This window comes from Physella acuta, unplaced genomic scaffold (assembly GCF_028476545.2).
Source record: "Physella acuta isolate Inbredline_101_S28 unplaced genomic scaffold, ASM2847654v3 ptg000665l, whole genome shotgun sequence".
In the NCBI taxonomy this organism is placed as follows: Eukaryota; Metazoa; Mollusca; class Gastropoda; family Physidae; genus Physella; species Physella acuta.
In genome coordinates this window covers 35001-48584 of record NW_026732184.1, presented here as the reverse complement: position 1 = coordinate 48584, position 13584 = coordinate 35001, and the positions used below count along the sequence as shown (strand labels likewise).

The window sequence follows — 13584 nt, the reverse complement described above, 5'->3', positions numbered from 1 at the left end:
AAATGTGCGTCTTATTTTTGGTGCTACAAAAGGTGCGTCTCCTTTTAGTGTAAAACGATGTGCGGTTTTCCCTTTTATTTATAAAAGTTTAATCGAAAGAGTGGTTGTTTTTTTTTCGAGCCTCAGTTTAAAATATTTCTAGTATAGCTGAAGATTTATTTTTAAAATAATGATATTTAAACAAGTAATTGTTTTTACGACAGAAGGTATAGCAGGTAAAAAAAAATGGAGACCCTCAGACATGTGATTTACAGCGTCAGTTTGCCTTTCGTTGTTTACTCTAGTACTACAGTTTTCATCATCGGCTTGTGAGGACTGATACATTTCAACAATAGTTAATCTACTCTTTCACGTTTATATTCATTCAAGATTAAGTAATTACTTACACAAAATACAAAAACGGTATATATATATATATATATATATATATATATATATATATATATATATATTGAGTGTGTGTGACTGAAAACAAGTTTCCAGATACAATGCATGATGAAAAATAATAATCATTAAAAAAGTTTTTAAAAACCCACGTTTTCTGATTGAACTAAAAAGTAGAAAATAAATACTATACATCACAATAATGCAAGCGATCACTCTACTATAAGCGATCAAAAACGTGGGGCGCCGAAGTAAAAGTTATATTACTATTGATTAGATAATACTATTGACTTTTATTAGGGAGCTTGTAGAGAGTCAACAGTATTAGAAACTGTAAGAAAATCACGGCGCCCCACGTTTTTGCTCGCTTATAGTAGAGTGATCGCTTGCATTATTGTGATGTAGGGCCTATAGCATTTATTTTCTACTTTTTAGTTCAATCAGAAAACGTGGGTTTTTAAAAACTTTTTTAATGATTATTATTTTCTACTTTTTAGTCTTTGTCTGTTTGTTTGCATTAAAATCTTGCTATCGATTTTATCTTTTCACTTTTTTTGGGTAAACGAAGACAACTCGTAAAAAGACAACTCGTAAAAAGACAACTCGTAAAAAGACAACTCGTAAAAAGACAACTCGTAAAAAACACGTTGTTTGAATACGTTACTGACTAGAACACATAGATTTGAACCCGTGTCGAGTGGGATAGCAATCGTGTGCCCAACCACTCGACCATATCGTCTCCCCCAAACTGGCCTACCTCCTGTAAGTTTAAACTCGGTTCAAGCTAAATTCTCTGCCCCTAAGCCTGTGGCGACATGTGATCGTTCGCTTCACTGCGCGCGAGGTACGCGTCGCTGGTTTTTTTTTGTAATGGCTAGCAGAGGAGAATTATATATATAGATTATATAGCGGTCTAAAATGCTCAATAAAATGTTTCCATTGATCAATTTAGTAATAATAACAACTGAATATTCAATGGTCATCCAAAAGAAAGCTTCCCTGAAAATTTCAGCGCGCTAGCTAACTGGGAAGTGCCAGAAATTTCGATCGCAAGATTGGATTGGAAAGACAAACAAATAAATAAATAAATAAACACACAGAGAAAGCAAGTTAAAGAAAACGTGGTAAAAAAATGTATGTATGCTTCTTTCTTTCCATACAAGGAATGCATTCAATACCACCAAACCTAGTCATATAAATAAACATCACAATGAATAAGTGAACTCCGAAAAACAATGAGACACAAGTGTATAGATGAAATAACCCGTGTATGCAAGTCAATATAACTAGCTGTACAATCAATTGCTCCCGATATTAAACTTCAACTAGAAAATGAAAGATATTTTTTTTTTTTTTTTTTTTTTTTTTTTTTCTTAACATTCATTTATTTCATTCAAATCCTTTTACTTGCATTCATACTCTCAAAATATTCAAACATTCTTTATTATGTACACCCAGTCTACTATGTACACCAGACAATAAAACCATCGTAGCCTTACAAATACCATTTGATCAGACTGCTAAATAGTTAAGCAATCACAATAATAAAAAGCAATTTTGATAGTTGAAGCTTTACTGTGAAAATCAATTTATTTCAACAAATGGCATTCCAATTAAAAAAAATTTAGGTAGTCCTTGATTTCAACAAACTTTATAAATTTTATCACTTCATCTTAACACCGCCACAGCATTTTTTGTTTCAATGAGATGAACAGATCTAGGACTCCAGTCAGAAGAAGTAATCCATAAAAAATGTCTATAATAGTTTTTAACACTTCATCCAGATTTGAAGAGCAGTATAGCAACTTGTCCCAAGTAGAAATAGATGAAGTGTTTTGTTTCATGGGTTACGTAGCTGCCAAAGTTGCGCCCAACAATGCAATGCCATGTTGGGTTGTATTTCTTATCGAACTCTTTCTTAATGAAGGCAGCAATGTCTTTTTCAATGTTGTATTTTTCCAAGGCTTGTGTAGCACAGTCCACAGCATCTTGCTGCATATCCTCAGACATATCAGCATTCTTGATTACGGCTTTTCTTTCAGACATGGTTACTTGGTTATATGAATGCTAACTTGAAGTTTGTTTTAAATTTAAGACGTGCTGAAATCGTCTTCAATAAGTGAGCTAATGTGGTTTTCCCTTAACTTCTTTAGACTAGGACTAACCAAAATGAAAGATATTAACTTTTTTTAATAATATGTTTTGAAAAAAAAATTCAATCAAATAGTTCATCGTGCAATAAATACTTAATCTGAAATAGTTGTATACTCGAAAAGGTTTATCATGTGCTTATTAATAGCAAGTATAAATTCAAAACCTCAAATACCATGATGTTAATTAAAAACCCATAATAATAATTATTTGTTCATTTAAACAAAAACCTGAATTTTCAAAAATTAATATATATGTATAATACACTTTATACTATTTTATAAATAGTTGTTTCCAGAGAACATTGTCTCCCCTTAAATCGATTATTTCCCTTTTTATTAGCCCCCATTACAAACTAACTCGCCCCTTTTACAGCGCGTAAGTTTTGAACTTTCTCATCCGGTCTCTAAATCATGCTTGACCTCCCCGCCCCAGGCCAAATAAAGAGGGCGTCCATCTGACCAGCGCGTGTCAAATCGAGGCTCGATTATTTACGGCCGGACCCGATTTATTTTACACGATCGCACAACTCGATCACGACCTCTTTCACGCGTCCGATTTATAGATTTAATTGAGGGAAAAAAAACGCCTTTAAATATTCTCTAACAGGCGTCCTACATGTTTTTATTGCACAGGCGGGATGTTAGGAGCCACTGACGCGAGCCTAATCCAATTTCTGACGCAGCGTCATCTCAGGGGCAGCTCATGGATTTTACTTAAATGATAATCGGTTTTTTAGCTTTGGTTAAGTTTTATTCTAAGTGATGATGGAGAACTTTGTCACGCAGGAATCTTACAATATATATTTTTACATCTGAGTGTATACATACATACATATATATATATATATATACATATACATACATATATACATATATATATATACATATATATATATATATATATATATATATATATATATATATATATATATATATATATATATATATATATATATATATATATGTGTATAGGCCTATATATATATATACATATATATATACTGTATATATACTCTCTCTCTCTCTCTCTCTCTATATATATATATATACATATATATATATATATATATATATATATATATATATATATATATATATATAATGTTTATGCATATGATACAGTTTTTATTAAACATGAATATATGATGTCTTATGTATTTCTATACAGAAATGCTAGTATAAATTTGTATATCGAATATAAAAATGATGGTGTTGTCGAATGGTAGAGCATACGACTGCTAGCCCGAAAGTCACGGGTTCGGATCCTGGGCTGGAGTCTGTAGGACGTTACTGAGTCCATCAGCTCTGATGCGTACCTGACTCACGGTTAGGGTAACAAAGGCGGTTAAACATAATGTGCTATACGTTGTCCATTGAAACAGATAAGCTCTACTTCATCTGCCGTAGGAGAATAGATGAATATCCTTCAATGTTTTTTTATAGTGCTAACTTATCAATGACATGGCTAATGTAATAACGAATCCAGTTTCTCCTTGTGTGTATTTTTAAAACAATGGCATGTTTCGGATATTAAAGAACCCTAACTTTTGGTAAAACCCGTTGCTAAAAATAGAAACGTATTCATATCCTATCGACAACAATGACCTTTTCACATCTCATCTTACAGAAGATCGTAACACATTACTTGACAAGGCCAGTATTTTTTAATCTTCTTACCGGCAACAAATCAAACGTCTTTTGCCAAATTGTGGTTTTTGGCTTTAAATTATAAACTGGCTTTTGTCCATACATTCAATAAATAGCAATTGTATATCATTATTATACATGTCTATATAACATGTATACATATTTATTTTATATTAGATATCATCGTTTACGGTTCATACTCAAGACATATGTGACAGATGAAGTAGAGTCCACCTGTTTCAAAGACCTCGGTATACAAAGGAGCATGTCGTGGTCCCCATGAACTGTTTCATCCGTCTCCGCGACAACACATCTCATAAAATGCCCAGCTTCATACAGCTTAACACAGCTCCTAACAGCTTTAAACAGTCTAAACAACAGCTTTAAACAGTCTAAACAACAACTTTAAACAGTCTAAACAACAGCTTTAAACAGTCTAAACAACAGCTTTAAACAGTCTAAACAACAGCTTTAAACAGTCTAAACAACAGCGTTAAACAGTCTAAACAACAGCTTTAAACAGTCTAAACAACAGCTTTAAACAGTCTAAACAACAGCGTTAAACAGTCTAAACAACAGCTTTAAACAGTCTAAACAACAGCTTTAAACAGTCTAAACAACAGCTTTAAACAGTCTAAACAACACCTTTAAACAGTCTAAACAACAGCTTTAAACAGTCTAAACAACAGCTTTAAACAGTCTAAACAACAGCTTTAAACAGTCTAAACAACAGCTTTAAACAGTCTAAACAACAGCTTTAAACAGTCTAAACAACAGCTTTAAACAGTCTAAACAACAGCTTTAAACAGTCTAAACAACAGCTTTAAACAGTCTAAACAACAGCTTTAAACAGTCTAAACAACAGCTTTAAACAGTCTAAACAACAGCTTTAAACAGTCTAAACAACAGCTTTAAACAGTCTAAACAACAGCTTTAAACAGTCTAAACAACAGCTTTAAACAGATCGACCTAGCGATTTTCAACTAAACAGCTCCTAACAGCTTTAAACAGATCGACTCAGCTTCATACAGCTAAACAGCGACTTTCAACCCACCGAAGCTGTTAACACAATGGCCATAATTCCCACTATTCACAAACAACGCTTAAACATATTTCTGTAATACCGCATGTCAATGTCGGCCTTTTGTCCTGTCGGCCTTTTGGAAGTCGGCATTTTGTCCTACATTCTGCATAAGTTATAATATGTTTTCTAAATTAACATATATAAATAAACTTGTCGCTTAAATAATGCATGATTAATTCTTTAAAACACCTATGTATATTTCTAACGATGGGTTATGGTTTAATTAATTAGGTTTTTTTTAATGAAAGGTTACTGACTATCCTTGGTGTACAGAAGACACGCCTTTGCATTAATGAGTTTGACGTGTCGAGCGCTTTAATTACGTAAGAAAATCTGAGCAGAAATGTTGCAATAATGTTTTTCCAAAACGCTATTAATTAGTATAATGTATGAGGGTGTAATTAAATAATTAATTAAAAGCCTTTGGATAATTTTTGTCACGGTTCCAACCGATATGCTCATCAAATTACAAACACGCTCGCGTGAAATTAAACTCTAATTACCAGGTTTTTTAAAAGTAAATTACATTTTTTGTACGTTAACACCACGGCGTTAAAAGTAAAAATCAGTTAATTATTTCGTTTTTTTTAACTCTCTGCTAATGGATAACAAATGTTATTGATAATCGGATCGAAGAAGTGAGAGTAGTTTTCGACATCCTGGTTTGGCTACTACCGATGCTAAATCTGGCTAAATATTTTTTTTTAAACTGATAGTAGTTGTACACTGTTGTGATTACTGTTAATGTACGTGAAATTGTTGGTCAAATTATTTAGTTTAATTAAGTCTTTGGCTAAACCCGGTAATGTTGCTTCGTGTTATAAAATTGTTAACTGCAGATATTTTCAAAATCTAGTACAAAGTTCAATGTCCATTTTAACGTATGGTTATTGCAGAATCGCTTCTTCGAAAGTTTAAAAACATATAACGACTAAGTATGAGAAGAAGAAGAAGAAGAAGAAGAAAAAGAAGAAGAAGAAGAAGAAGAAGAAGAAGAAGAAGAAAAAGAAGAAGAAGAAGAAGAAGAAGAAAACAAGAGCAACGGATTGATAAAGAGGAGGACGTTGGTCTAGTTCTTGAACGTCTCTCAACCTAATTAAGAAAGGCTGAGAAACTTCAGAAAGTGGCTTGAGACTTAGATTCGCGTTTGTATCGTTGTTTGTAGTTCGTAAATCAATTGACAGCTCCCATGTTCATTGAAGAAAACAATATCCATCAAGGCTATGAAACAGCTCAGTAAAAAAGCAAGTCCCCATAGCTATGTTCATTCATAGTCTTTTCCCTTTTATACCCATGACACATTGGGCCGCTAAAGAAAGCTACCTCCAACTTCTGTCGGTTACCGGCTATTTCCCTGTCAGTCCCCCATGACAGTCCTGACTCTGCCAGCTGCTTCCCCGCTGTAAACCTCTACGTCTACCTCCCTTGTCTTCTTTTCCTTGAGACGTCCAGTTTAGCGCCATTCATGCTATGTCATCTGTATTCATGATCGTTACTCGCACGGAAAGATCTATTATGCCTACTATGTTTTTTTTGGGAAAGTAGAAGTCACGGCTAAAGCTAAAGTTACACCAGAAGAAGTGGTGCCTTTACAAGAGCAGTGACACTCGTATTGGCATTCATCATATCATCATCCTTATCGTCATCTCTACTGCAGCATCATCATTGTAGTTAAGTAATATATAAAAAAAAGTTTCCCTTACAAACCTGACGGTCTATGGAGCAAGTGAAGTAGAGTTCACTTGTTTCTGTGACCTCGGCATATGAAGAGATAGTGTAATCAGCACTATGCCCAGCCGCCTTTACTTTCCCTACCGTGAGTTAGGTACCCATCAGAGTTGGGTGGACTCAGGGACGGTCTACTGACTTGATCCCGGATTCGAACTCGAGACTTACGGGTTAGCAGTCTAGCTCTCTACCGCTAAACCACTCCGTCCCAAATAATATATAGCTGCTAAACAATTATATCGGGTCGGCGTGACATGGCGGTAGAGAGCTAGACTACTAACTCGGGTTCAAGACATTAGAAAGTCTCCGAGGTTTAGTGCTGACCAAACTACCCTACTGAATCAGATAAAATCTACTTCACCTGCCTCATATTTCTTGGGCACGAAAGGAAAAATGTAGCTAAACAAATAATATCAATCCTACTTCGCGGACGTTCGCTTATAGCGGGTGATCCTGGAACAAACGATATGAGAGAGGAGCGATTGTGTCATGTGCTGCACATTGTACTATTTTTGTTTCCATCCCAGTGGGAATCAGTGCGTGAACCTGCTGGTAAATATCGTCCACTTTTTTCAGACATGTTCTTTGTATTAACGTTACAATAGTTAATCTATTCAAGGGCGTCACTAGGTGCGTTAACCCAGGGTGTCACCCCACCTCATACACTAATTTTGCATGTTAGATTTATTGCCAATCCTCTCCCCATACCAGTTTGTCATTTTAACTGGATAAAACCTTGTTTTGACCATAACGTTTGCCATTTTTTCGTCTTGCTGTTACACCCTGAATGATGTTGCCCGGGGTTGACCGCACCCTCGCGCCCCCTTGTGACGCCACTGCATATATTGTACCGTGTTAATCTTCTTTCAAGTGCTAAATGTTGATAACTATATAAACTAGCCAAAGGAATCTAATATATATACAAGTGTATGTATAGAGTGCATACTTAAGGGCTCTGTTGTCTTATACTAAAACCACGTTGATATACCCAAAAGTGTTAACTTAGTATACATCATTCCTTTATACAAATCTTGTGTTAATTTTTCTGATAATCTTTATATTCTAATCTAAATATATCATATTTAGAACATCATTTGAATACCGTTTTATTAGTATTTATTTTGCCACTTTATTTATTGATAGATGCTTGCTAAGCTTGCTTATCGAATTGATGATACCCATTACAGTGTCATAAAACATTACACATCCTTTACTAAAAAAAAACAACATTATTCCGATCTCCTGACACCCCATTACACACACACACACACACTCACACACATACACACCCTCACCATCGTCACCACATAATACATTTTTAAAAGTTTTTATTTTAAAAATATTTTGTATAATTATTGCATGACCGGGTCGGCGTGGTCGAGTCGGTAGAGCTCATGGTTGCTAAACCGAAAAGTCTCCAGTTGGAACCTTCTGGTAGATGAGGCTCGTTGACTGGGGACAGCCACTCTTCTAGGAGAGACAACTCCAAAATCAAACAACTGCTGCCTTGTAGTTCGTTCTCAGGCTAAAATCGGAGTCAATGCCCTTAATTGTTCTGGAGAGGATCCCTTTCAACACTAAAATTAAGAACGACAAAGGGAAAGACGATATCATGACAAAGCATTTCACAATCTACTATGCAACCACTTCGACATAAAGGAATCTAAACTAGGTTACCTAGTAACTCAGTATCATACATATGGTCATATTTTATACTCCCTACCTCCATAAATCAAACACGACAAGTTCTATACGACTACCATGGTCATGTATCAACCTTTTTATACCGAACATGACAAAGTTTAGACGAAGAAGATGTGTATACCAACGACATTAACCCTTTAGGTCCCTATTAACAGAATATCTATAACCTGTACATTCAACCACACTATACCCAAACACGAATACCTATATTATATACAGGCACATATTTAATCTAAATGACATTAACCCTTTACTCCCCATAATCTCCATAACCTAAACATTCCAACCTCTGTTTAACAAATACCCAAAACCCACATACTAATATCATGTGTATACTAATGTCATTAACCCTTTACCTCCCGTACTAGAAAAATCTCTAGCCTCCACATTCCAACCTTTGTACTATAAATAACAAAACCCCCATACTAGAAACATTTTACACTAATGAAATTATCCCTTTACTTCCCATAATCTCTATAACCTCAACATTCTAACCTCTCTATACCAATTACCAAAACCGTCATACTAAAAATAGCTGTACACCAACGACATTAACCATTTACATTGCATACTAAAAAAATCTCTATGACCTCATTCCTACCTTTGTATTCCAAATACCAAAACCCGCATACTAAAAACATGTATATACCATCAGCGTTAACCCTTTACATTTCGTACTAGAAAAATCTATAACCTCCACATTATAACCTGTATACTCCAAAACCCTAATGCTAAAAGCATTTGTATAGCAATTTCCTTAACCCTTTACATTCCGTTCTAGAAAAATCTCTATACCTTCCACATTCCAATCTTTGTATTCCAAACACCAAACCGTCACACTAAAAACATATGTATACCAACGTCATTAACCCTTTACTTCCAGTACTAGAAAAATGTTCCAGACCTCCTCACTCCAACCTTTATTGTCCAAACACCAAAACCCGTATACAAAAAACATGTGTATACCAACGTCATTAACCCTTTACCTCCCGTACTACCAAAAACCACCTCTCTAGACTCCAAACAACGTAAATGAAACCTCCCTCCTCCTCTAGATCTACGAACAAGCCAGACATGTCCTATGTTTAATTAATGAAACTTTCCATCAGACCAGCTACCAAGTGAACAGTAGCATCGACAGTTGTACTGCGGTACACCATCATTTAACACTGATACATACATCACATTTATTTTTAATTATCGGTAACGTTTACGTTCATTTGTACATTCAGTGTTAGAATTTATGTCTGTAACAAAACTATCACCAAACCATGTTGTTGTTTTTTTTTTGGGGGGGGGGGGGGGGGGGTTGGCATACATAAAATAGAGATGCATGATTCGAGTAAAAAAAAAACAAAAAAAAAAAAAACAGTTAACGCATAGACAAGAGCACATACTCATAGTCTAGTACCAACGCCACATCGACATATGCACAAGTATATACCAACAAGAAACGATCACAATGAAATAACCACACCACTAACACAGACTATTATCACATAATTAGAGACCACAATCAGTATGCAACTACGTCAAATGCCACAAGCCTAGAAAACAATCACACAATCACAAAATTAGAATACGTAATACAATTATACCATGAACAGAATCACTAACATACCAAAACAATCAGTGCTTTTCTACAATCACAAGCAAACATGAATCAGCAAGCATCACCTGCAACCACACAATCAAACAACGCAATCATTTCATAAACAGTTTTTCAGCCAAACCAAAACAATCATAGCACTACTACAATCACAAGCGAACAACAACCAGCAAACACTACTTGCAAACACAGTACTACACAATCATACAACACATCCACAACGCAATCCTTTCATAAAACACAGTTTACCAACCTAACCAAAACAATCAGAGCAGTACTACAATCACAAGCAAACATCAATCAGGAAACACTTCTTGCAACCATACTACTTTACAATCACACAACAATCACACAAGACAACTACTTAAATCAATTACTCAATCAACAGCTTTCCAACCAAACCGAAACAATCATACCACTACCACAATCACCTCCACACAGTCACATAACACAATCACACAATCAGATAACACCAATCCAATCTGACCCAACCAATGCGGTCCCATTAGGCTTTCAACCAGTGAATCAACCAACTAAAATCAATCCACCTCCCTTAGTCTAACACAGTGTTCAAACGCACTATTTATTCTCTACTCCACCATCTCTTCAGAAGGCGAGGTCTAGATTTTTTTTTTCTTCAGACTTAAGAGCGCCTTCCTCTCTCATGCAAATTTCCCGTCCTCTGTACTGTTCGATGAAGATCACCCATCTGATTTTATTTTATTTTTTAAATTGTGTAAACTGATTTTTTTTTTTTAGAAATGCAGTGTTGTTGGTGTAGATGTAGGTATATGGTGTGGCAGTATCACTAAGTTTATATGTGTTAATAGTATGTTATTTTTGGTTACATATGATATCACATTATCACTCTTGATATTATATTTGGTTATATGTGATGTCCCAGTATTACTGAAATGCGTTTATATGTATTTAGTTGTATATTATACTAGCTTGATCTGATATCCCTATATCACTGAGTTTATGTGTTTTAAGTTTATGTAATATTTGGTTGAAGTAATATAGTATCACTAAGCTTTTATGTGTATGATTATCTGTTCTATACAGTTACAATATATGTCAACGTATCATAAAGTTTATATATGTTTAATTATATGTTTTATTTCAACAAAGATTTTATGATTGGCAATTGCAACTTTAAAAGGAAAGTAGCATAATAGAATTCAAAGTCTGCTCGGGTAGTTGAAGTAAAGTGTGTCTAGTTGTAAGGTCTTGGAGTATAGTGGGACTGTGAAAGTCAGTAAAAAAATAACTTTGCACTGTAGCTTGTGTTTTGTAAAAGAGGTCGCATCCTACATGAGCTGTCTGGACACATTGGTCGCCTGCAGACGATAGATGTGAATCGATCTGAAGACATCTCTATTAGCAGTCGTAAGCTCTACCCATGTACCACACTGTTACAGTGTACTTATACAAATACTTGATTTTATATTTTTTGGAATCCTAATATTGCCCTCAATGATAGAAGTTTAAATTGAATAGACGTTTTAACTTTTCTATTATATATATATATATATATATATATATATATATATATATATATATATATATATATATATATATATATATATATATATATATATATATATATATATATATATATACAGAGAGAGAGAAATATAGAGAGATAGAGAGAGAGAGAGAGAGAGAAGAGATAAAAGACAAAGAGAAAATCTGTTGATCGTTTTCCTTGCCGTCCTGCTTCACTCACATGTTACATTTGTTAACACCTGCTGTCCACGCCTGATACAAGTGTTAACATCTGCTGTCCACGCATGTTACATTTGTTAACACCTGCTGTCCACGCAGGTTACAATTGTTAACACCTGCTGTCCACGCCTGTTACACATTGTTAACACCTGCTGTCCACGCATGTTACAATTGTTAACACCCGCTCACTACCCGTCACGGTTGACCTCTCACGCTTCATTAGACACAGATTTCCCCCTTATTACTCCATCAGCAATGGACCGTGGAGAGGACCGTCACAGCTAATTAACAAACCTACTCATGCAATAATTCCCATCTTAACTAGAACTAAAATGATTTAGCTGGAAAACTTCACCATTAGTACAAAACACACTAAGTATGAATGACGCAACACTTGTTTAGTAAACAAAAGACAAACACACAAGGATCGTAATGAACTGTACACTGATCTTTAAAAGAATAGAAAATACACGTATGTTGTAAAATATATGCAGAGGATGTGATTTACTCTTTAAAGATATGCAGTAACTTTTCTAGTGGAAATTTCATCAAATACTTGGTTGAAAATCTCAGTGCAAATATGCGTTGTGATGCACTAGTTTATAAATTATAGACATACGAAGATATAATGTAACGAGAGCATGGTGATATAACGAATTTAACAGTTGAATACACACGAATTTATCGCATGAAGAGACACGGATTTGTGAGCTTTTAGACACACAACTTAACTAGTTGAATAAAGACGAGCTTAGCAGTTAGGGGTCATCCATAAATGACGTCACACTCGTAGGGGGGAGGGCGGTGTCCGTAATTTTGTGACGATGTGTGATGAGGAGGAGGTGGGGGGGGGGGGGTTCAGAAGTTGCGTCGTCACATATTTGAATTATAAAAAAGCAATGTTAGAAAACTAATATTAGACGTTATTTCGCGTTTTAGATAACTGTTTTAATAAATTGTAATAGTTTAGATAAGATTTTAGAAAAAATATCGATGTTTAAAAAAAATTCAACTGCAATTTTGAGAGGGGTTGTAGGTTGAGGTGTGACGTCATTTTAGGGGGGGGGGGGGGTTCTGGCTTTTTGTGACGACGTGTTAAGGAGGGGAGGGGGGAGGTAAAAATCGTCAAAAAAAAGCGTGACGTCATTTATGGACGATCTCTTAAGAACAGACGAACTTTATATTTGAGGAACATACCAGTTGAATATACGATATACTAGATGAACTTGAAGATACACAAATGTACCATCTGTATACACGAATATACCTGTTTAAATATACACGATTACTCCAGTTGAAGATACACGAATGTACCATCCGAATATACACGAATATATCTATTGAATATATACGATAATACCTGTTGAATTTATACGAACATACCAGTTGAATATATACGTATATACCAGTTCAATATACACGAATAAATCAGTTAAATATACACGAATATATCAATTGAATATATACGAATATACCTGTTGAATATACGCGAATATACCAGTTGAATGTAAACGAGTATATCAGTTGAATATACACGAATATTCCCG

The 13584-nt window shown here is 34.8% G+C and overlaps 2 protein-coding genes across 2 annotated transcripts in view; both read right to left on the bottom strand.

Annotated features, from left to right (window-relative positions):
- LOC131948921 (uncharacterized) overlaps nucleotides 1–13584 on the bottom strand; it is a 66561-nt gene that overhangs the window by 48082 nt on the left and 4895 nt on the right. The gene's annotated exons all lie outside the window — the stretch shown is intronic.
- Nucleotides 1956–2524, bottom strand: LOC131948922 (dynein light chain 2, cytoplasmic). Its single transcript, XM_059310652.1, has one exon. The coding sequence runs from the start codon at nucleotides 2428–2430 to the stop codon at nucleotides 2161–2163; it is 270 nt and encodes an 89-aa protein (XP_059166635.1). The 5' UTR covers nucleotides 2431–2524; the 3' UTR covers nucleotides 1956–2160.